The 25,337-nt window shown below is 39.7% G+C and overlaps 1 protein-coding gene and 1 long non-coding RNA gene across 3 annotated transcripts in view; one reads left to right on the top strand and one right to left on the bottom strand.

The window, feature by feature from the left end:
• Window positions 1-18,678, bottom strand: part of tlcd4b (TLC domain containing 4b) — a 30,470-nt gene extending 11,792 nt beyond the window's left edge. The window contains exons 1-5 of one of the 2 annotated variants that reach the window (XM_039772567.1): window positions 18,506-18,678; window positions 14,316-14,468; window positions 9,554-9,643; window positions 1,428-1,486; window positions 499-593 (exon numbers count right to left, since the gene is read on the bottom strand). In XM_039772567.1, coding sequence (XP_039628501.1) covers window positions 499-593; window positions 1,428-1,486; window positions 9,554-9,643; window positions 14,316-14,455 — 384 coding nt within the window. In that variant the 5' untranslated portion in view covers window positions 14,456-14,468; window positions 18,506-18,678. The remainder of the gene's footprint in view (window positions 1-498; window positions 594-1,427; window positions 1,487-9,553; window positions 9,644-14,315; window positions 14,469-18,505) is intronic. The other variant, XM_039772568.1, reaches the window with a different exon arrangement.
• LOC120541176 overlaps window positions 1-25,337 on the top strand; it is a 94,874-nt gene that overhangs the window by 34,833 nt on the left and 34,704 nt on the right. The window contains exon 2 of the long non-coding RNA XR_005635957.1: window positions 10,571-10,694. This is a non-coding gene — a long non-coding RNA (uncharacterized LOC120541176). The remainder of the gene's footprint in view (window positions 1-10,570; window positions 10,695-25,337) is intronic.

Raw genomic sequence — 25,337 nt, 5'->3', positions numbered from 1 at the left:
TTACCACAAGTTTCTTCAGACTATTCCAGTTTTCACTTACATGCTAAAATTTCATACATTAAGTCGATTATTAATTCTAAACTGACAATTTTTTGGTGAATGTCCTGAATTGGACTGATACCACACCTGCTAATGGTTTTCTACCTTTTGCAGGCTGCTGATATCTCCTGCCAGATTAAGCCAGATCAATAAATTAATGGAAGAATGATTTAATAGGATTTCAGTCCGTACATCTATCCATTTCTTGAACATGCTTACCGTAATTTAATTCAGGGTTAAAGGAACGTGGAGCTTATCCTTACAGCTCCAGGGAATTCAGAAGTGTCCCTGAATAGTGCCAGTCTGTTTCAGATACTGTAATTCTTATTCAATAAGCAAAGAATACAAATAAAGGCAGAATGCGATTTCTCATTCCAAAAGCTAATTTTCCTAAAGGTGGAATATAAAAACAGACTACAACAAAATTCTAAGAGAAATCTTTGGTCTTTTGTGCCTTACCAGCACATATCCATAGGCATATAGCGCTGCTAAGTGGTGACAGACAAAGAAGCCATCTCCCATTGTTTTCCAGTGCATCGCCAACAGCAGAAGATCTGGAAAATGAAAGAAATTGATGAGAAGGAGCACAGGGATGAGAAGAGGGTGCAGCATGGTTGGGCCTAAAAGAGGGGTAGTCAGCATTGTGTTCATTTGGATAAGTCTGGGACAACAGCTACAGCAAGGCATTTACAGTTGACATATTTACACACTTCTGTTAGCAAATGAAAAGACCTCATAGGGGTGGGACACACAGGCATGGTTGGAGATTTTCAGCAACATTATGCAGAACCACAACTAATTTGTATGAATTGTAGGTAATGGAAATGAAGAACATTGTAAGAATGCAACACATCTACAGTATCCATTCCTTTCCTGTCCTGCTTATCCATTAGTGGTTGTCAGGGCATTAGCACCTATCCCAGGAATACTGGGTATAAGGTGATAATATGACCAGAACATGGTTCAGTCCCCATACATGTGAAAATACTGCATATTTTTAACACTTAAAATATTGTTTTGTACAAATTGTCAAGAGTACAATCCTTACTAAGGCAGGCATGGTGAACGGTGAATGTTCACTTTTCTGTAATAGTGTCTACTAGGTGGACAATTCACATACACACACCATGGCTACATTTCAGCACAGGGTCTCGCTAAAAGTGTAATTCAACCACCTGGGGCACAGCCAGTCTACTTTGGACATTGTATGAAAGGAGAACTTCACTAATGTTACTCCGATGGAAAGAAGAACCGGTATTGACCTCCAACCCCCTTTGTTTTGCCTTTTCTGGGCTTTTATGTCTCACTGCCTGAAGAGAAGCACAAGCTTCTGCCTGCTTAGTGGTCACAAGTCTAAAAGCATTAACCAGATGCCAAGTGTCACTCACCATATAAAAGGTAGCCACAGGTTATGGCAACATTGAGCTTCACAAGTCTGGGGTCACCCCTAAAAAAGAGCAGACATTGTCATGTTTGTGCTTAGCATGATTCTGATAGGCTGGTTACTTGGAGTGGTTGTTCTTCATTCTAACTGATGCTGACTAACAGAGTTATCCAGTCCTCAAATATAACAACCAATCCCTCTCCTTTTCACCAACATTTTCTCCTTGCTGATACAGTATTCCTTAAAAACCTGAAAACGGCACACACCCCTTCATCTTCACATTTTTGCCCCACATGTATAACAGCGTGAATAGTGACATAGAGTCTGAGGCACAGGGAGAATACCAAAGTCAAGATGTCCTGAGGTAGTTCATATGTGAATGTGTCAAAAATAATGTAACACAAAATAAACAAAGAACAAAAACTGCATTCTTCTTTCTGTCAGCTTATTGTATATAACAACTCATGGCACCTGATACACCATGTACATAAGCACCACCCAAGGTATAAGGTGCCTCGGGGTGCTGCATAAATTTACATACTCCCAGCCTTTGAAAATAAATATGCAGGTTAAATAACAAGGACACCCTGTGAGGGCAACTTCTTAGCAACTGGGCGTGTTAAAAATTGACCTTTCAGTGCAATCCCATGAGAAACCAAATGATATGTGGCACGAAAAGGGGCTGAGACATATCCTGGTAAACTCTCCTAATCTGAATTTTTCACCTACTGTGAATGATTGTGACTGGTCTAAGCAAAAACACACATCCCAGACAGCTTTTATAAATGCAGGAGACTGCAGGTACCATCACTATGAAGACAGAAGTAGCCATCTACTTAAGTCAAAGACAATGTGCCATCAAAAACAAACGAAAGAGATACAGAAGCATAAAGTGAGAGAAGTGCTGAACTTGAACATTGAGTTCTGGTCCCATATCTATCTTTCTTGAATGGCTAACATTACTCAAAGTTATTATCTGCTTTTTTATTTTTTTTTTTTTTTCATTTTTATTACTATATAATTTAATATTGTTTGTTTGTATCAGTATACTGCTGTTGGATTATGTGAATTTCCCCTTGGGATTAATAAAGTATCTATCTATCTATCTAAAGGTAAACAGAGAATCTTGAATTTTAATGCTGCTGATTGTTTTCTGAGTAACAGAGGATATACACCAGTTATCAGACTGACTTTATTTTATAGTATATACCTTCCTTCCTTCCATAATTACAATAAAAAATATTCTGTTATAGTACTTTTGTATCAGTATTTCTGTATCTGGCAAGTCAACTAACCTGGGTTTTGGTGTGAAGATGGAGGGGCCTTAACTGGAACTGCCACAACTTAGCCACTAGGGGGACACACTTCCAATATTATACTGTACTGTACGTTCATTTTCAAAGTCAATTATGCAGTCAGAGCTGTAGGGAGTCAGTGCCTATCTCATCAACATTGAGTGTAAAATCAGAAACAACTCTAGATGGCGTCCCAGTCCATAATAAAGCACAATCGTTTACATTTTACATTTATTTTGCAGAATATAGTTTCATTCATAGAGACAAATACTGTAAAGGTGATGTAGGAATGTCATTATTGAATCAATTACATGACTGTATTTGAGCAATCAGCATGTTGGTAGGATGCACGGTTGGAATCCCAGTTATTAATATAAAGCATTCACATGGTTTTATGATCATTTTTAAAAGTGTGTATCTTTGTAATATTTTTGCACTGGTGTAGGGATTTCTCCTCTTAACAAAAAAATCATTATGTCTTTGGAGAAGGGGCTACACATACGCAGCCACTGATAACATTAACAATGTAGGCAGTAAACCCATAAAAGTGCATATCTCCTATGTCACTGCATTGTATGGCACCAAAGAGGCAGAATACAATTTTTCCAGGTCACTCCAATATAAACACTGTTTGGTTTTGGTTGTTACAGCTTTTCTTCCTCAAAATAGTCAAGTATGATTGTCATCTCAACGCTCCTCCAGAGGCCACGAGCAACCAAGCCAGGGCTGATCTGAGGACCTTGCTAAATCATCCAATCAGTAGTAGTGATGAGCGGTGTGTACTAAGGACAGGGATCTTACTTATTGGGAATTCCCCATTTGTGGGGAACAATTGACAGCCCTGGTCCCCATCATTAATAGGGTCCAATGGCTTACCCATGCCTCTTGGTGTCAGGTAGACACATGTTGATCCATTCAGAGTAACAAGCATTGCAACCCCGGACATCACAGCCCTGTTATTGCTCTGACTGATGTGGCTGAAAGCCACTTGTTCCTCTAAGCAGTTACCATCTGACATTTAAAAATCAAGATGTGATGCATCTGCTTGCATATTTTTTTTTCCAGCAGGACCTCAAACAGGTTCAGTGATTTGCTCAGGATCAAACAGTGAAGAAGAAGCAGGAATGAAAATGTCAGTCTTGTGGTTTAAAGTCCAGTGCTGTAGTAATTACAGTGTAAACCTGAACAAGCCTTTTTCGTGTGATGATTCATCATGCATCCAAAAGAAGTTTATTTGCTCTGTTCTTGTGCAGCACTCTAGCATACCGTGGACACAATATTCACAATATACAACTTGAAACGATTTTCACTTGATTTCTCATCATCTGTCCAAAATAAACCTGTTTGTTCTGGCTTCAATCATATTAGTGTTTACTATGAAAGGTGCCACATTCATAACTACAGTTTGAATTTGAGATAAACTTTTTACCTAATGACTCATGCAGTTTAACATGAAAAAGTGCAAAGTGCTACATGTGTGCAACAGGAACATTAAATATAAATACAAGATGAGAAATGCTGTCTTAAAGGAAGCAACCTCTGAAATGGATTTAGGGGTTTATGCCGACACATCATTTTCATCATGTTTTCAAACAATGCACAGAAGTTATTCAAAAGGAAAATAAAATGTTAAGTCATAAAAAGTGTTCAATATAAATAGAGACGTTATGCACCAGTGAGGCCATATCTGGAATACTGTGTGCAATTCTGGTCACCACGCTACAAGAAAGATGGCTGTGCAGAGGAGAGTGACCAGGTGCATCCCAGGACTTAAGGACATGCCCTACCCAAGCTCTGTGAGGACCTAATCTAGATCTTCAACATTCTCAAAGACATTGATAAAGCATCCATCCATCCATTATCCAACCTGCTATATCCTAACAACAGGGTCACAGGGGTCTGCTAGAGCCAATCCCAGCCAACTCAGGTTGCAAGGCAGGAAACAAACCCCAGGCAGGGTGCCAGCCGACCGCAGGGCACACACACACCAAGCACACGCTAGGGACAATTTGGAATTGCCAGTGCACCTAACCTGCATGTCTTTGGACTGTGGGAGGAAACCCACGCAGACACGGGGAGAACATATAGACTCCACGCAGGGAGGACCCAGGAAGCGAACCCAGATCTCTTAACTGAGAGGCAGCAGCGCTACCCACTGCGCCACCGTGCCACCCATTGATGAAGCAGATCCAGCACAATCCTTTCAACTAAACAGTGAATCACATACTCGAGGACAATGGTGGAAAATGAGGAGAAGTGCATTTAGGACTAAAGTCAGGTAACACTTCTTTATGAAAAAAGTTGTGGGGATCTGAAACAAACTACCGAGACGTGGAGTTGAAACAGAAGTCTTGATAACCTTTAAGAAGCATCTGGACGAGATATTGGGTCAAGTGAGCTATTACCTAAACAAACAAGCGATAAATAGAATGATTGGTCTCCTCCCCTTTCTCAAATTTCTCATATTCCTATTTATTCTAGATAAGAAAGTTGTCTCCTGTATGATTCTTTGGCACCTCTCACTAGGAAAAGTGTGTAGCCCGTTTCACTTAGTGCTGGATTATTTGTCCAAAATAAACAGGCTGTGTGCTTTTAGTAGCTATGGACCTATCACTTTGGAAGTGTCATACATAAAATCAAACATAGATTGTCATTTCGAGAAAGCCAATCCACCTACCATTTCTTAAATTGTCTAAAACAGTGGTGTTCAAACTCAGTCCTGGGGACCCACTGTGCCTGCAGGTTTTTGTTCCAAACAGATTTTGGAATTATTTATATTTTTGCAATAGCTTTAAATGTTTATCCCTGTTTTGTTGTTTTTCTCTTGTTTTGCCCTTTTTCGGTGTAGTTTGTTCCTTTCATCGTATTCCAATAATAACAATTTAAAACAAGCATAGCAGACGCCTGGGCAGGTAACACTGAATGATTAAAGGCTGAAACTACTTCAGCCTAGTGTCTGACCCAGTAATTAGTAAATAGTGGACTAAATAACCAGAACACCTGGAAAAGCAGAATGAAAATCAAGATGAAAATATTGTTAAAAAGTAAAAAAAAAAAAAAAATACATTATCGCCATATAACTGATACATTTTAATAAAAGTTGACCAAACTTAGTTATGTAATTTGTACATTGACCTCAAAACACAGGAATTAGACAATAACAGCACACTTGATTAGGCTAGGAGTTCAAATAAAAACAGAACTTGGTTGGAACAAAAACCTGCACCCACAGCGGGTCCCCAGGACTGAGTGTGGGAACCATTGGTCTAAAATACGAATGTGCGTCTTACACATGTAACACGTGCTGGTGTACACTGTAACGCTGTTATATGAAGTAAAGGACTATCGATTGTTTTTTTTATTCTCCTTATCAAGTATGGATTTCTATACATAATCGTCTGTGAGAGATTCCGAGCTGTGCAAGGTGATATACACCATCCAGACATAGAGGTCTGTGCGAGGGTTATAAGTGGACATCCACTCATTAACAAAACCGCACGATAAGCACAAGCATGTCAAGCGCAGGAGGGAGACCGAGTGACATTAGAGATGTGCTGCCACCCCCTCCCCCAGGCCTTGGTCCTCTCCCTCTCTCACAGAACTGAATGCCAATGAACCACTTTCCTACTAATCTGGTTGAGAGGGGCTAAGACGTATCACATGGGGACTTTTTGTTGCTGTTAAAGGCTTGTTTGTTTGCAAAGAATGAGTCTCTTGTCTTTGCGGTGGCAGTGTCTAATCCTGAACAGGCTGAGTGAACTGAACTCGCAGCCCCCTGCATGAAAGGAGAGCTCAGCCATTCATTGTGGGGGTGTGATGCTGCTCTGGGGGCAACTGTGGTGCTACATTCCCATCACTACATGGCAGAGAGAGACCGACAGAGATTAAAAGGGAGTGGGACAGCCAGAGGGAAGCGGGAACCAGGGACATATGCAACCCAAAATGTAGTTTTAAAATTTCCAGAAAAAATATAAAATTATTAGTGAAACAGTAATGAATTATTATTATTGAAGTGGCTGCCCAGCTTGTGTGTGGGCAGTGTGGAGATCCTTCATGCTATAAAAGAGATGACACACTGTTTATTCATATTTATTTCATTTTCAGTTTTTTAAATGAGTATTTGTTTTTAAAATGTTAGTTAAATTATATTATAATAGCAATAGTACCAGTGTGTTGTACCATGTTAGCCATTATGAATGTACGTCTCGCCTGAAGAAGGGGCCTGAGTTGCTTCGAAAGCTTGCATATTGTAATCTTTTTAGTTAGCCAATAAAAGGGGTAATTTTGCTTGACTTCACACTACATTCATAATAGCGATAAAGTTATTTAAATTTGAATCAGAGAAAAATAAACCTTATGCACACATTTATGAGTTTCTCTTTTCTCAATCAGCAGCACAATAAGGTGTGTGGTTTTCTCTTCTCTGTGTGCACACAGTGCATTAGGGAAAGAGAAAAACATATCAGGAGAAAGAAGGAAATCTTCTCAACTGCAATTTTATAGGAGGTTCATAGTCACTGAAAATAGATTCCTTTATCTTGTAGCTCATTGCTGGCCTAAAAATACACCAAAAACACTTCAGAAAGGGTGGTGGAGAATAAAACACTGAAATGTTAGTAAAAAAAAAAAAATAACTGAACTTGATCGGACTTTTCATCCTGATTTAACATCTTTAAACAAACAGCAGGAAGAAAATGACAGCCCATCATCACAGCACGAGTCTTAGTTGGAACAAGTTACTTGTTTGTGGCCGAAGTCTTGGTTCTTCCTTTGTGTCTAGGTGGCTTAGTTCAGAAAAAAGAGGTCCAAAGTCTGGACTTGATGAATTCCAACAAGACAGTACTCAGATTTGACACCATAATTATACAATACAATACAATACAGTTTATTTCTGTATAGCCCAAAATCACACAAGAAGTGCCTCAATGGGCTTTAACAGGCCCTGCCTCTTGACAGTCCCGCAGCCTTCACTCTAAGAAGACAAGAAAAAACTCCCAAAAAAACCTTGTAGGAAAAATGGAAGAAACCTTGGGAAAGGCAGTTCAAGGTAGGTTTGGCGTGCAGTGGGTGTCAATAATGATAGTAATAAAGACAGTGTGCAAATATTATTTAAAAAAATGAGTGTAGTTAACGATACAAATTAATTTCTGTTCTCTCTCTGTTTCTCACTGCAACCAAAATATTCAGAAAAGTTCTAGGTTATATAAAATGTTTTTTGCTTGACTTTACCTTCTTTTGTATTTCTGAATACCGTATGTACTTTTCAAGAGGACCTTGTTTCACAGCTCTCATTACACCTACAGTTCCTTGCACAAGATAAAATGCAAGATAAACCTCTGTCTAAATATGTAAATATAGAAAAAAAATTAAATATGTCAACGTATCCAATGAAAACATGCATCACGTTTATGTAGTACTTGTTTGACCAACTGATTTTCCAAAGATGGTGATATATAAAAACCATTAATTGTACTCCAGAAGTGTTGCTTTCTGTAAAGTGGAGGCACAGAGTTGTGTTTTATATCGTAGGTGTGGTTTTTCCCCCCCTGGAAATTTCAAGTTAGGTTGCCTTCTACTGGCTCAAGCAAGGTAGTGTAAAATGCAAGTTCAAGTTCAGTACTACTTGTATAGAATACAGTGAGGTTCTTCCTTGCTTGTGAGACCAACTTTCGATATGCTGCCACCGTTTAAAGTCATGATCAGCAAGTATTACTATTCAAACATATTGCAAAAAATAAGCTTGACGGGTTAGCCTGTCATTGGCAATAACACAGCCATTCTGAAATTTTCTTTAAAGGTAAGCTGGAATAAAAATGACAAAGTCTAGGAAAGATTAGTATTGTCAGTAAATGTTTTAAAGTCAATTGCTACTACTGGCTCTCTGTGTGAACCTGAATGAGTCACTTAACCTTTCAGTGTTTGTGTTGTTGAAATATACATATACATTATATTCTATATCTGTAGACAAAAAAATGCCAACATAATGATAACCATGCTCTACGAACCATAGACTTTCATATCAAAAACAACTCTTATTGGGAAGTGAAAGCTGGGTGCTGATGTATTGCTTCCTGAAGAAATAATCACCACAACATCTGTGTTAGCCACAAATGGCACTAAATAAGCCATTGACTGCTTAATAATTACAGATCAGGCACAGATTCAGAAGAAGCACATAATAATATTTTTTTCTTAGGAGACTCAAATATTTTAAAGTGAGTAGCGACATCCTGTATATGTTGTATAACTCTGTGATGGACAATATGGTGTGCTGGGCTGTAACATCACTTTAAAGGCCCACTGAACTTAATAAGCTAATTAAAAAGACAGGCTCAGTTATGGGACACACACTGGAACAACAGGAGGAAGTGGAGAAGGGGAGAATAAGACAAAACTGACAGCCATTATGATAATGCTGTACAACCTTTCTTTGATGCACTAGCATTGAGTACTTTGATCCAACAAGTTATTCATTAGATGTGTGCCATTAAAGCCTATTGGTGCTCCTTCATAAGAGTGAAACTCATTTATAGCGCCTCACTGAGACTGCACTCATAACATTAGCCAAGTCAGGTGTTTTCTCTTCTTTCTTGTAACTCTTGAGTGTGCTTTAGGGTTTTTGTTCTTTGTTATAATATTTCTGTATTTCTTCAGCATCTGTAAAAACTAAATTTCAACCTCAGGACCAATAAAGCAACATCTATCTATCTATCTATCTATCCATCCATCCCTGAAATAAAAAGAAACAAATGCTTCACATTAAATGTTATATGAAAGATCTGTCAGTGCTTGTCACTTTATTCATATGGAAGATGCACTGAGACACTAGACTTACCAAACTGGATCTTTATTCACAGCTTCATCAAACCACAAGATGTAAAGGCAGAGAGTTCCCACAATTAGAGCATGTACTGTGGACACCAGCCTGGAAGACAACATATAATCACAGTATTTTACAATAGACAGTACTATTAAAATGAAGAAACAGAACCTATATAAAGCAGTAGAAAATGTCAGTTTTCTTAGCCTGCTACCCAAGTAAAATAAAAAAGCAACACAAAAATGGTCACACAAGGATGTACGGTTAAATTGTGTCTTCTTCTTTTTGGTCAGAGTCACAGAGGATGAAAGCAGTAATGCTCATTAAAGAGGGACCCACCATGCAGGGGGTGACATTACATTGCAATAGAATAAAAATAATAATAATATAATACATGTATTTATACAGCTCCTTTGCCATGCTCAAAGCACTAAAGTGTATGTAGTACAAGGCAACTTCTTAAATTAGTTTACATTACAATTATTTGCATATTTATTTTATTTCATTTTTTTATATATAGCTAAACAGACAGGTTAAGTGACTTTCCCAGGGTTGCACAATAAACCAGAGGCTGGGACTAAACCAGCAATCATGTTGTTTCAAAATTCAATCCATTACCCTTCCTGTGCCAGACTTCCTCCATGCTGTCTTCACTTTCAGATCTTATTGGAATCGCCTTAATTTTTATTGCAGGTAATACAGCAAAGTATAAATCACTACTTTAAAATTTTCCATAATTTTAGCTTTCCTGAGTAACCAAAAAAGTCAGCCTTTCCGACAGAGGAGGAGTTTTGTGTGCAGCGATTAATTCTCTAATCCAATAGCATATAACTAAATGCTGAATAACACACAACACAAGGTGATTTAGACTCTTAATGCTGCCCTTTGGAAAGGTTTTAAGTGATTATTAACCATGAATAGTGCTTACACTGCACATTGGCCTTGTTTGCTAGTAAAGAGAAAATAATACTTTTTTAACTAATTGTTTTACATTACAGTAACTGTACTGTTTGTATTTAAATTTGTTTACAGAATGAAGTGAATATTTACTAGACCAAGGATGATATAAGTGGAATAGTGCCCTCTCTAGTGCTGGCTCCCACTGAGCTCCCAGTGATGCCAGGATAAGCACCGCTGCCCTGTAACCCTGAACGTGGTAAGTGGGTTAGGAGGAGGATGAATCAAAGGATGATTTTACATATATGCCGTAATGTTTTATGTTAACTGCATGTTTTAGAAAAAAAATTGTAACCAATGCTTCAAGCCATTTCATAAATATATGAAAATGAAAATAGTGATTTTACATGAAAGTGAGTTCATAAAATGGATGGATGGATGTTATTTGTTTTAATGTATAACTCCACTCTATAAAATATTCTGTACAGCATATATTTTGGTTCAATTACTGTGTAAACTTTGATTCCACAATAATAGAACTATACTGTATAGGCTTGTTGGTTGTCTGCAGAAGGAAATGAATATTTAACTAGCTATTCTTCACTAGATGGGCTATGCCACCACTAGATTGCTGTTAGTGTAAGCAGGGAATTGCAAGATATATTTTTCACAATGGTTATTCTCTCTTCAGAGAGAGTGAGAGAGAAGGGTAACCGCAAGAAAGATGTCATTACAGTATTCTATAACATTATTTTTAGTTTGGTATAAACTAGTAAATAACTTCACAGGAAAACACCTACTCCAGGAAGGGAATTAAATCTGACTGTCTTAGTCACTGTGAAGCTGCCCACCTTAAACAAATAAAGTGCTTGTGCTAAGCTCTAGACAGACTTCCATCACCAAAAAAAAATGTATTGGGTAGGGGCCTGATGTTTTATTATGAAATGGTACTCTCTTGCTCTCTTTGCAGCTGACCTTTACCATTCCAGTCAGTACTGCACCATAGCCTCGACTGTCTTACATGCTATTCTTGTCTCTGTCAGCAAAAAACAATCACTCATTCTGCTGTCACTACTAGCAGAGTCTATGCATTTCTCGGCTGAAAGTTGGCTGTGTTAGTATTCTAATATGATCAGCTATCTGACAGGTTCCTAATCATTGAGCTCTATGACAGAGCTCTTTTAAAAGCCAACAAAAAAGTGTGTAAAGTATATATATATATATATATATATATATATATATATATATATATATATATATATATATATATATATAGTAACAAAAGTGCTCTCTTGGTGCCTGACCCAACACAGATGGACATGGAGGCACACGTAAAATAAAACAATTATTTATTTTTCTTTAGCTGTAGTGCAAATCTTCTCCATGTCCCCCAGCCACAGCACAGTCCTAAAAACACCAACAAATACAAAAACCACACTGATTATTCCTCCACTCCTCCCAGGCAGCTTCGTCTTCCTCCTCCCGACTATGGTGATTTGATTAGTAGCTGCAGGCTTCTTTCATAGCCCACCCGGAAGTGCTCCAGGTGGTACTTGGCCTAATTAGGCTGCACTTCCGGGTGTGGCTGCGTTACCGCTCACATGGGCTCAAGAAGCGTTGCAGCACCCCCTGGCGGTGGCCACGGAGCCCAACAGGGAGCTCCAGTTTAACATAATTGTGGCCCTGATGCAACACAGGGGGGTTGCCACCAAGTGTTCTGGAGGACGTAATGTGCATCCCATTGCTGCTCCCCTGGATCCAGTGCCAAAGAGGTGCCCTGGCCGGGCATGGGTCCCGGCCGTCCACCACAATATATATTAGTCTTTATTTTAAGTATAAGCAGGCACTGCAGCCCTCTACTGGCTTCTGCTGGCTATGATGCTGAGCACAAGATTGCCAGTTCCATTCCCACATCCCACACCTTTGCTTTTACTCAGACTGAGTCACTTCAGTACTCACACTGTAGAGCAGTGGACGAAGGTGTTCTCTACTAGAAATGGGATTTTGTTGTATTTTCCACTACATAATTCTACAGAACATCATGACCTTTTTTCTCAGCTACTTGCTCAGTCTGTACCTTTAACTGTCACTTAACCTGCTAGTGTTTACATGGTAAAAATATGCAATGCATACAGTATGTAAAGAGTTAATTGCTTTGGAATAAAGAGCCATTTAAACAGATAACATGAATCAAGTAAGTGAACTACTATGTGCATTTCTAATTACCTCCTACAACGATCATATAGTACTTTTATACAACAAATTATTCAAAAGTGTGCCAGGAAACTCTACCGGGCTCCTTCATACCTACAGCAATTCGCCATTATAATGTCTCATCGGGACTGCTCTCATAGCCAAGTCAAATGTTCTTTTTTTCCTTTATTGTAATCCTTGTATCCATTGGATATGTTTGTTGTTGTTTGTTATAACATTTATGCAGTTCTGAAGCTTCTGTAAAAGCTAGGTGTCCCTTTGTGACACATAAAGTACTATCTGTTTGTCTATGAAGAGAATTATAAACCAAGTCATACAGACATTACAAGGCAAATGCAAACCACCGTTGTGGTATTGACTGTGATGTAGTGTATAGGTAACAACATTTAATTCAAGCACTTCATTAAAAAGGGAGAAATTTAACTTCAAAAGCTGCAAGCAGAGAGTATTTGCACAGTACACAGTATGTCTACAGTACGCAAAAAATGACACATTCTGTTGATTTAGGGGTCTTTTCTACAAGCTCCTTTAAATTGTCTTGATCACAAGAATGACTCTGTCCTCAAAGGGTGAAAGTGATTATACTCCATTACATGGATTGTGTTTGTTTGAAAGCACATGTTTCTGCTCCCAAAAACTCATGATAGGCTACTCCTGGAATAAATGCACCAGAATGCTACTTCTGCTGCTGAAAAAGACATTTATTGCAAAGCAAATCCCAACATCCAATTCCATTCACAATACAATACTTTAACAACACTGCATCTAGCAAACAGCAAACAAAATAATACTGTATATAAATGCATCATTATTGGGAATAAAAATTAAAAATATCAGTTTTAAAACAAAAAACACACAAAATTGACATTGAAGACAATAAAAAAAGTATACATTTTTCACTACTTCTGTTTGCTTTCCACCACCTCCTCCCCAAAATATTTTTATTCAGTTTTGTGATGTCAGAAATTGAATGCAAAGCAAAACTGAGCGGTTTCCTTTTTCACCACACTTTTCTGAATACCTTGGAACATTCAAACTCTGTCCTGCAAGCTAAAAGGCCTCTGCCATTTGTAAATAAAGAAGCTCATTGCAGACTTAAGCATTATTTAACAGACGTTGTGACTGACAGCTTAATAACATTTTAGAAATTAACACAATGTCAACCAATATGTGAAAATCAGGAAAATGAACGCATGACTTTGAAATGTGCCTGCGCCGTTTTGATTTTTAGAAATTTGCGGCGTGGCAAGTAATGTGAAGTATGGAACTTTTATCAAGGGTATACTTTTACATGGTCATATAAATAAAGAACTGGATATGTGTGTGTTTTTTAAGTTTCATTATTAATTGTCTTTTTTGTATTATTATTTCATATAAAATAATTTTTCACAAAATGCCACCCTCATCAAAGTGCTGCCTGAAGTGGTCACCTTGTCACCTCACCCTACATGCTGGCCCTGGCCTTTAGTATACTTTTTGCATTTAATAGTACTATAATAACAGCTTTAACAACATGGAAGAGCTACATAGGAAATTACAAGGAAAAAGCCTAAAGTCCTCTACCGTTTAATTATATAAAAATATATTTTCTGCTGAAAATAAACAAACAGAAAAAATGTTTATCTTTTAGAATAAATGAGAACTTTAGAATATGTGTCTCAATTACCTGGAATTCCATTCAGTTTTCTTAACAGGGTGGAGATGCTGATATCCCTGGGAGAGGATGAGTGAGACGTAAGGACTGGCCACAGTAAACAAAAACTGGAAAACAGCAAAACTCCCAGCGACCACTTTCAGCTCATCCATTGCTGCTTGCCGTCTGTGTAGAGAAAGAGCACAGAGCTGCTAAACTGTGTCTGGTGTCTGGATTTCTTCTATAAATCAAATGGTTCTACAGTGTCACGGTCAGGAAGGAGAGAGGCATTTTACACCAGTAGATTTCCACTGGAAATCCTAGCCTGGCCAGAGTCTGCACTCGGCCTTGTGGATTTTCACTTTTCACTGTCCTTATCCAAGGCTGGTTCTTGCCTTGCACTAAGTGCTGCTGGGATGGCCTCTGGTGCCCATGTCCCTGAACAGGATTAATAGCCTTTGACAGTGGATGGGCAGATGTATGTTACTTTGTAGTGAATTATGTATTGCTTACAGCAACTTTATGTTCCACTTTGACCAGTTTACTATTATCCTAACTTTCACTTAAAAACCAGGAAGTGAGCAGGTCTGTCTTACCCCAATGAGTGAGCTGATCTGAACTATCAACATTCAAAGTCACCCAAACAGGACCAGCTGTATTTCAGATGGTGAATGAATAGCACCGCGTGTTATTCCTTGGCACTCCTCTCTCTAAGACACCCCGTTGATTTCATATTGCTGAGTCCACAAATATATCAGTTTCATTCTGGAACTTCTCCCATAGCACACAGATAAGTGGTTCTCAGTAGAAAACTAGGGCTATAGGTTATGCAAGGCAAAGGGACATAAGTTATTTTTAGAACCAAAGTGATTTTAAAGATATTAGGCAAGCAGTTGACACAGAAAGGAAACTTCACATGTTAGTTTTTATGGGAGCTGCAAGAAAATGATTTGTATTAAAGAAAGAAAAATTGATTTTACCACACAAACATCATACGGAACATGATCTTACACTACCTGCTAACTGAGCTGGGCAATAATGGTTCAAAAGGACCCGTTACTTCTTAATACAAAAACCACTGTGTCCGAATTTAGATTCTCATGTTTGAATTTCATTTAAATCTGCTAAGACACGGTGTAAAGTCATATCGGGCATTAAAATCTGCTTAGCCTGAGCTTTGACTAACTATAAATTTGTCTTATTTCATCTGAAATAGCTCAGAAAAGTTGAATCTGCAAAATCTTTGGCTACAGTAAACCACCAGGCGTGTGTCATATTATGGAAAATGGCATAAGAGAGCTAGGCAACAGTGACTGTGACAAAGCATGGATCAAACAATCATCTTGTTCTTCTAATCAAACTATATCTACCAAAACCAGCTGGTGTTAAGTAAAAAGGAGAGTTTGCTCCATCTCCAGCTGATACTTGGTCCATTCAGATTCACTTTGACTTGGACCAAGACCCACTAACCAGGCAAACACGAATGTCCCAAATGGACTGAAGTAATGTTAAACTGTTCATTTTGTACGCACTGCAAGTTCACACTGTAAGTGTGGGTTCTTTCCCAGTCTTCCACGGTTCTTGCTGAACAAATACATTCTTTCTGACTAAAGCTGAGTCCACTCTAAATACGTCTCTTTCCCTTAGGCAGTTCATATATGTTCACAATGCCAAATTATATAAGTTTGCTGTCACTGGAATAGTACACGTTAAACAGATAAGCTTTCTCAAACTGAGGCGGAATTCACGCTAAACAAGCAATTTTGCTCTCATTAGAGTCGATTTCATGCTAACCAGAATTTTGTTCTGTCTAGGGGTTGAGTCTGCAGTAAAAATATAAATTACCTCTCACTCAGACAGTTCGTGTGTTCACGCTGATTACGGTTCATTTTGCAAAAAACAAGTAAGTCCCCGTGGCTGAATTCACTCAAAAAATGCAGTTTTGGTGTGATGAGGGCTGAGATCATGACCCAGAAGTGAATTAAGCAAGTTAAGATAATGGCCTCCTGGGTGGATGGAGCTGAGATCACGATATAAGGAAACTTTCCCTACTAGACTGAGTACATATTAAGTGATTAATTTGTTCCTTTGTCATTAAAAAGGTTATTTCATTCCTGCTAGGGTTGAATTCAAAACGAAAAAGATCACTATGCTTTAACTAGAATCTGAAATGGATTAGGCAGGTTGGATAATGAATGGATAGATCTTGGGCGTGAGATCACACTGTAAACTAAATTTCCATGAGTTTACATTAAAAGAAACATTATTATTATAATTATTTGGCTGACACCTTTATCCAAGGTGATTTACAACATTTGAGATACAGCTGGTTACGTTTCATTTGGTTTTCCAATTGGAGCCGAGGCAGGTGAAGTGACGCGCTCAGGGTCACACAGTGTCACTAGCAGAGTTTACACCCACAACCTCAGGGTTTGAAATCCAGAGCCTTACCTACTGCACTACACTGCCGAAGTGATTTCATGTGAAAAGAGATCATTTTTTCCTGAACTATTGGCAATAAAACAGGTGCTTAATGTGCTCTATCCAGGGTTGAGTTCACGCTAAAAATATTAAATGATAAATATATAAATAAATTCACTCACACTGGGGCTGTTCATTTGTGACATATACAGTATGTAACTAATGTTAAAGCTATGGAGTGTTGTAATTTGCAATTTTTGAAAAATGTTCTGCAATTATAAATTCTTTCTGAATCACAAAATCAACTTTCTAGAGGCTTTGAACTTCTTGGAATACTCTGACTTTAAAAACAAAGCTTTTATCCTACTAGTGCCAAGTTTGCAATGTGCATATATAATACTGCATACATCTATATGACCGCACATACTGTATATACCCTAGCTGTATTTAGTTGAAATCCAACCAACGCAGGCCTCAGTATTAATGTTTACAGTGCACCGTGCAATCAATAAGTATAACGACAGAGACATAACAATCGGATTGGGCATGCAGACATGTCCTTTTATTAAGGTGTGTATGGAGTCAATCCCATGAACACACACAAATGACACTTTAATGATGCCAATTCACATAATATGCATGTCTATGGACTGTGGAAGGACATCAGAGCACCCAGAGGAGACCTATTTGGACTCAGGTTGTACATGCGAAGAGCACCTGGGATGTAAACCGTGGTGTCCTTCTTGAAAGGCAGCATGCACAACCACCGAGCCACTGTATATGGAGATATACAGTATTTATGAAAATGTAATCACAATAGGACAGGGCTGAAAAGATTTTGATAACTAGGTCTTTGTTAACACTAAATAGAATATTTCAGTCCATCTACCATCGAGTTTGAGCTAAATATTTAAGTTTGTTCTTCAGTTGATTAATTTGCACTAAAAACATTTTTTTCCTCCCACAATTCAGACATTGAAGAGGTAAGTTCACATCGACACTGGTAGAGTTAACGCTTTTATTACCAGCAGAGAAGACTTTGTAGTAAGTACATGATTTTGCGCTCGTTGGAAATTGCCTGTACAGCGTATTCGGTCACTCCGATCGCACTAAATGATTAGCTCTTTTCTCGACCGATTTTTCTTTGAATATAAACGTATAGTCCAGACTCTGGCGGAGTTAAGCTGTGTTCAAGTGGCTAGCGGTCTAAGTTAACCCTCGCCTTGTGTCATTCTCGTACACAACTCCTTTGGATCAAGAAGGTTCTCTCTACCATGGGCACAACTCTAGAAATGAGCCAGTCCAAAGTGGCCTGTGCACCCGCTGGTTCTTTCTGTTCTAAGCGCACTCCAACACAGCGCGGCATAAGCTCCCCGCCCATTTCTTAGTGCCGGAAAGCCCGAGTTCTCTACTTCGTCAACTGCCCTCGCACTAATCGCAAAGCCGGCAGGCGCGTTGTTAGTTAGAGCAATCAAAATGCACAGTGGGCTACACTCACTTGTTATCTGGAGAAAGGGCACAAGTGTATGTGACGTAATGTCCCAATCAATGCGATTCGCTTTGTTCATACGGATATGTGCTTGTGTAATTTAATTAAGATCGTTAGTGGGGTAATGGTGGGTTTGTAAGATTGCTTTGTGTCCAGCCTGATCCGATTCAAACTGGACGAATACCGCATGTTTGTATGCGAATGCATCTGCAAGTTTAAGGGACCCGTGTCCGGCGGCCTTTAGCAGCAGGGAAAAACAAACAAAAAAAAAAAACACTGATCTCTCCCGAACGTGGCACATTGCCTTCCTCACCGGGGTTAATCGCATAGACGGGGTCCAATGTCGCTTCCGCTGACTCCCGACACCTCACTCCCAGGAAATTCTCGTTACCTCTAAACTCTCGTCTTCAGCTCCTTCGCGGCTTCTTTTGCAAAACTTTGCTCCCAACTTGCCACATCTCTTGTTGTGTTTCAAGCCTGACAGGCGAGAACCTGCTGATGATGTAAGTGAAGCCACTCCCCCAACACACACACCCCCTCGGAGCCACGCCTCGCGAAGGATCCCATTGACAAATCCACTTTTTGTGTGTGAGCTGGAATTTAAGTTCTTTTAGGGGTGGAATTGACATAACAGACACTAGGGGGGTGAGCTTAGCTTTCATTAGTTTGTTAACTCCAGTTGATAAAGACTATTTAAAGATGTGTTCTGCTGTCTATATAAGAAATTGCATATTTAACAGGTTTAGCTCTGTTGAATTCTAATTGTATTTGTTAAATTATATTTGGCTTTCCTCTACAAATGACTTATAAATGTCAGATGACCTGGAATCGTTCTGTTGTTTCGCATTTGAAGCCTCACAAGTTTGCTGACTTGCTTAGGAGCACCTTGTCTGCATGTCTCTAAAGCTGTAGAAATAATAAGTGGCTCACTTGATGTCATGCAGAGAGGTAGTTGTTGGGCGCTCAAACTTGTCATTTTCATATTAGTACCTGTACATCATCACCAAGTGCTTTGAGAGGGTGGTCATGGGGCACACATTTAAACACAACCCCCTGCAGTTTGCCTGCTGCTCTAACCGGTCCACCCAAAAATATAATAACATGACTTTTCTGCAGCTCACCTTAACAAGAAAAACAGAATGCTGTTTATTGACTTAAATTCAGCCCTTAATACCATTATTCCTCAGAACCTGATAGGAAAGCTGAGGTGTCCAGGCTTTGGTTCTTCTCTTTGTAACTGGATTTTGGAGGTCCTGGTAGAAACACCACAAACAGCCCACAAAGGCAACAACATCTCCAGGCCCATCACACTGAGCCAGGGATTCATTGTTAGCCCCCTACTGTTCACCTTGCTATCTCATGACTGTACTGCGATACAGTGAATTCGGGAGAGGGGGCTTTAGAGGCCTTTCTTAGAAAAGGTCTGTTATTTGTGAATGTTAACGTTGTCTGTTGGACAATATGGTGGCACAGTGATTAGTGCGGCTGCCTCACAAATCCAGTGTCTGAGGTTTGAATTCTGCACCCAGTCATTGTCTATGTGGACTTTGCATGCTCTCCTTTGTCTGAATTATATTTCCTCAGGGTACCCTGGTATCGTAATAATGTGTTTGTCAGATTAATTGCCAATTCCATGTCGGCCCTGTTTAACTGTGAGTGTTGTGGTTGTATGTCAAAGTAAACTTTATTGTCATCTCCACCATATACAAGCATACAGTGAGACAAATAGACGAAGTCTGGAGCTCACAATGTACACGTAGCACAAAAAGACAAGACAGTGTGCACAGATTGACAAAATCATGAAAAATTCTGTTTAAATAGGCAATATGCCAATGCAATTAACTGCCACAATTACACAGAGACCCATTCAAATGCTGGTTCCACAGATCAATGCAGTGACCGGTCCTTCAACATAACAGAGAAAGTGATTTGTGCATAAACTGGAGTGAGACATCATTATCTGAAATGTTAGGGTAGGGAGCAAGATCGTGGGGTACACATTGAGTTGAAGAGTACGACAGCCTAGGGGATAAAGCTATCACATAACCTGACAGACCTGGCCATGATGCTGTAGTATCTTTTTCCAGATGGTAAAAGAATGAAGAGTCCATGAGAGGCGTGAGAAGGGTCCTGCACAATACAGCAGGCCTTGCAGACACAACGTTTGGATAAGGTGTCTTCCAAAGAAGGGAGAGTCGCCACAATAATATTCTCCACTGATCTGACTATCCTCTGCAGTCAGCATCCTGCCATACCCATACCAGCCTGTACTGCAGTTGTTCAGAACATTCTCAATGGAGCATCTTGAGAATGGGAGATGGGAGGCTCAAAAAGCATGAAGCTTGTGATTATTTGCTTGTGTTATACAAATATATTTAGTCATTTTCGTGCTCTGAAGTAAATAACATCCATGCCCTCTTGACATCTTCTACATGAGTCCCCAAAGATTTGCAGTGTGAACACTGGCTGCTGCGTCACCTGATGACACCGTTTCACTTATTCTATAGCAAATAGCTGAATGACAACTAAACTGACACTTTATTAATATTTTCTGTTACTCGATTGCATGCAGCCCAGCAAATGAGTGGCATACTGGTACGTGTGCTGCTTGCTTTAAACCTTGGATAATAATGATACAGCGAAATGTTTACATTGCGTTAGATTGCTCGATACTTTAAAAAAGTAATCAAGCCATGTAAAGCACATCACTTTTAATACGATACTGCTCCTGATTGTGCGGCTAGACTCAGCACTCTACATTCAGTTCATCAACTTAACTTTAATGATTTTTGAAACACTGAGTTTGATTATTTCACTCGGGAGAAGGAATAATGTGATCACCGAGCTTTTGCCTCAGGAAACTGATATTTGTGGATGCCTCTACCTGTGGCTGCTGAAAGCGTGTGTGAAGCTAAGCAGGCAAACAAAGTGCAACAGACATGTGCAGACTACAAAATCCTTCACTGTAACCCAGGTAAGGGTTTACATGGTGGAGATTGCTATGTGTGTTAATCAGGTTTTTCAGGTACCAATAACCTGGTTTCACCAACTGGAATAAGGATTTACATGGCATTTTAGAAACTGGAATTCTGAGATTCACTGGATTATTAAGGCACATATAAACCCACTTATTGAAGCCGACTAGGATGTGGTAAGGGTGTTTTTTTTTATCCTGAAGTCAACAATTCTTTAGTTTAGTCGACAGGTGCATTTACAAGTACATACGCTTTAATAACCCAGTCATGCCTACTGCTGGTGGGATAGACTCTGAATTGGAATGTGCAGGTTTAAGAGTGTGAAGTTATGTTGTGCTACATTGCCTTTTACACATCTGAAGGGGGACACAGTCTGTTACACCAACACTTTGAGGAAGGCAGGAACAAACTCTAGGTGGGATGCCAGTGTACTGAGCACATTCAGAGCCATCCTGGGACAGGTTAATGTTGGGCATCAACCTGACAGCACATCGTTGACCCGTTTGTTAAAGGTTTTACTGCACACAGAGTACAGGAAATGTCAATGTGTTGTCAGACCAAGCAATTATTCCAGGCCACCAGGGATTTATTGATCAGACCGCATTTTCCCTGTTTCTGCGGCCCATACCACATTTTACAGCTTCACACTAATTGGACCTGATTATCCCTCAGCAAATGGCAATTTGCACCACTGTAAACTATTTAAAGAGAATAATTTAAGCACATTCTTCCTTTTCCTTGTGTACACTTTTATTTGACTGTATAGGAGTTGTTAATGAGCTGTGTTAGGCAGCGAAAATAAAAAAGCAAGTTCTCATTGTGAGGTTTTTATTCTTGATTGAATGGCTTTATGAGCTCATACAGTCATTTGATAAAGTTAGCACACCCCATGAAATTATTATTTTTTCTTCTTTAACATGCGTGGACTAATGAAACTTTAATCTTCATTTAAACAGCATCTTTAGATAAAAGATGATGTAACTGGAGTAAAAAACAATGAAATTAGGCTTTGTATTAATCTATCCACCTTACTAAAAGGATAAGTGTCCCTGTGTCTGTCTTTGTGTTTATCAGGTTGATATGGCTCAGTTAATCGCGAAACAACAAAATGCACTGCATTTGTCATTCTAACAGATGGTGCATCACAAACATAACCACTGCTTTTACGAATCCCATACCACATGACATACAGTATAACAGAGACATATGCATTACATGGTGCGCTGCAAATGTTAACACCGAGGCCTATGTTGATTATTTACATCTTAACCAGTCTTAGACGGGTGGCACTGCTAGTTCAATGATGATTAGACTGATATACCATTTATATCTACAGAAAAAAGTGGCTCTAATAGTTGGCATGTCTTCTAACTGTTTACCCATCTCTGACATCGAGTGGGATAAAGTTGTCCTCACTTCTCCATGGAGAATCCTTTTATCTGTGCAATATTTGAGGTGGTGTCTTAAGTGCACAGCCCATTTCAAATCCCCACAGAATCCTGATGGGATTCAGATCACTGCTTTGACTTGGCTGTTCCAGAACCTCCCATTTCTTTCTTTTTTAGCCATTCCTTGGTGGATTTACTGATATGTTTAGAGTCATTGTCATGTTGCAAGGCTTACTTTCAGTTGAGCTTCAGTCTTTGGACAGATGGTTTCACATTTCTCTCAAGCACCCTCTGGTACAGTAAAGAATTCATAGTGGAATGTATGATAGATAGATACTTTATTAATCCCAAGTGGAAATTCACACACTCCAGCAGCAGAATACTGATAAAGAACAATATTAAATTAAAGAATGATAACAATGCAGGTATAACAGACAATAACTTTGTATAATGTTAATGTTTACCCCGCCCGGGTGGAATTGAAGAGTCACATTAGTGTGGGGTCAAAGCAGCTCCTCTGTCAGGAGATGATCCTGTTCAGTGGATGCAGTGGATTCTCCATGATTGACAGGAGCCTGCTCAGTGCCCGTCGCTCTGCCACAGATTTTAAGCTGTCTAGCTTCATTCCTACAATAGAGCCTGCCTTCCTCACCAGTTTGTCCAGGCGTGAGACGTCCTTCTTCTTTATGCTGCCTGCCTAGCACACCACCGTGTAGAAGAGGGCACTCGCCACAACCGTCTGACTGAACATCTGCAGCATCTTACTGCATGTTGAAGGACACCAGCCTTCTAAGGAAGTATAGTCAGCTCTGTCCTCTCTTACACAGAGCATCAGTATTGGCAGTCCAGTCCAATTTATTATCCAGCTGCACTCCCAGGTATTTATAGGTCTGTACCCTCTGCACAGTCACCTCTGATGATCGCGGGGTCCATGAGGGGCCTGGTCCTCCTAAAATCCACCACCAGTTCTTTGGTTTTGCTGGTGTTCAGGTGTAGATGGTTTGAGTCGCACCATTTAACAAAGTCCTTGATTAGGTTCCTATACTCCTCCTCCTGCCCACTCCTGATGCAGCCCACCATAGTAGTGTCGTCAGTGAACTTTTGCACGTGGCAGGACTCCAAGTGGTATTGGAAGTCTGATGTATGTTGACTGAACAGTCCACTGTGGCTCTCCTGTGTTGCTGACCACAATGTCAGACCTGCAGTTCCTGAGACGCACATACTGAGGTCTGTCTGTAAGATAGTCCACGATCCATGCCACCAGGTATGAATCTACTCCTGTCTCTGTCAGCTTGTCCCTAAGGAGCAGAGGTTGGATGGTGTTGAAGGCGTTAGAGAAGTCCAGAAACATAATTCTTACAGCACCACTGCCTCTGTCCAAGTGGGAGAGGGATCGGTGTAGCATATAGATGATGGCATCCTCCGCTCCCACCTTCTCCTGGTATGCGAACTGCAGAGGGTCGAGGGCGTGGCAGACCTGTGGCCTCAGGTGGTGAAGCAGCAGCCGCTCCATGGTCTTCATCACACGTGACATCAGAGCGACAGGCCGGAAGTCGTTCAGCTCACTAGGACAGTGATGGTGAGCTGCTCAGGCCCCGATGCAGTAAAGCAGCCCCAAACCATAATATTTCATTCCAGTGCTTTACATTTGACATCAACTTATTCTGGACAAATGAGTTAGTTTTCACCACACATGTCTTCTTGTACTTTGGCCAAATAACGTTATCTTTGCCTCACTTGTCCAGAGCAAATAGTTCCAGGAGTCCTGGTCTTTGTCTAGATGTTTATAGGCAAACTCTAATCTTGCCCTCATGTCCTTCCTGAACAGCAAGCAAAGTTTTCCTTCTGACACATCCCCCATGTAGCAGACCCCCGTGACCCTGTAGTTAGGATATAGCAGGTTGAATAATGGATGGATGGATATTCCCCATGTAGATCTCATGCACTTTGACACCAACAGGTGCAAGAGCTTCATGGAGGTCCCGTGATAAAATTCTGACTGTTTCAGAAACTTCTTTCAGCATCTTGTGTTTTTCTCTCGGGCTGAGCTAACTGGGGTGGCTTGGTGGTTGTCTGAAATCTTCTTCACTTGTAGATGGTCTTCTAGATAGTGGAATGGTTGGTTTCCAATTCTTTGGACATCTTTTTAAACTCCTTCCCAGACTCATCTGCATCTAGAACCTTCTTCCTGAAGACCTGGTCTGGTATACCTGATTCTAACTTGACTTATCTGACATACTGTATGTGCTTACCTTTTCCACAGTTTATACAATTATACAATGGACCAGAAAATGTAAATGTGGCATGATGTTTGTTATGTCACCTATATGCAAAGTCTATATATAAAAAGTGTTTAAATGAAGATTAAACCTTGATATTTCCCAATATGTTAAAAAATAACTTTTTGTCGGGTTTACTTTCTTTCTCACATTACTGTATCTAATCCTCCAAAATGTTGTAAGATGGTGTAGACGTTTGTTCTGTCGTCTTCCAGCTCCACAGCCTGCTCTGTTTGTGTGGATAATGTCTGTGTGGGTTTTTCACCACAAGTCCAGCTTCCTCTTTCACTCTAATAATTGACTGGCGACTCTAAATATGCTTGGTGTGGGTGTATGTAAGGCTGATCACTGCCTTATTCCTGAATTATCCAGAAGAGACTCCAGCACCCTGTGATCTTGTGATTAATTAGGTGAGTTTGGAAAATAAGTGAATAAATTGGGATATACCGTAATCTGCTCAATGCAGCCTACTGTCATACAGCTGTCATGGGCTAAACAACATT

This window comes from Polypterus senegalus, chromosome 12 (assembly GCF_016835505.1).
Source record: "Polypterus senegalus isolate Bchr_013 chromosome 12, ASM1683550v1, whole genome shotgun sequence".
Lineage (NCBI taxonomy): Eukaryota > Metazoa > Chordata > Cladistia > Polypteriformes > Polypteridae > Polypterus > Polypterus senegalus.
Note: the sequence above shows the minus strand (reverse complement) of the source record. Positions and strands in the feature narration are given on the sequence as shown.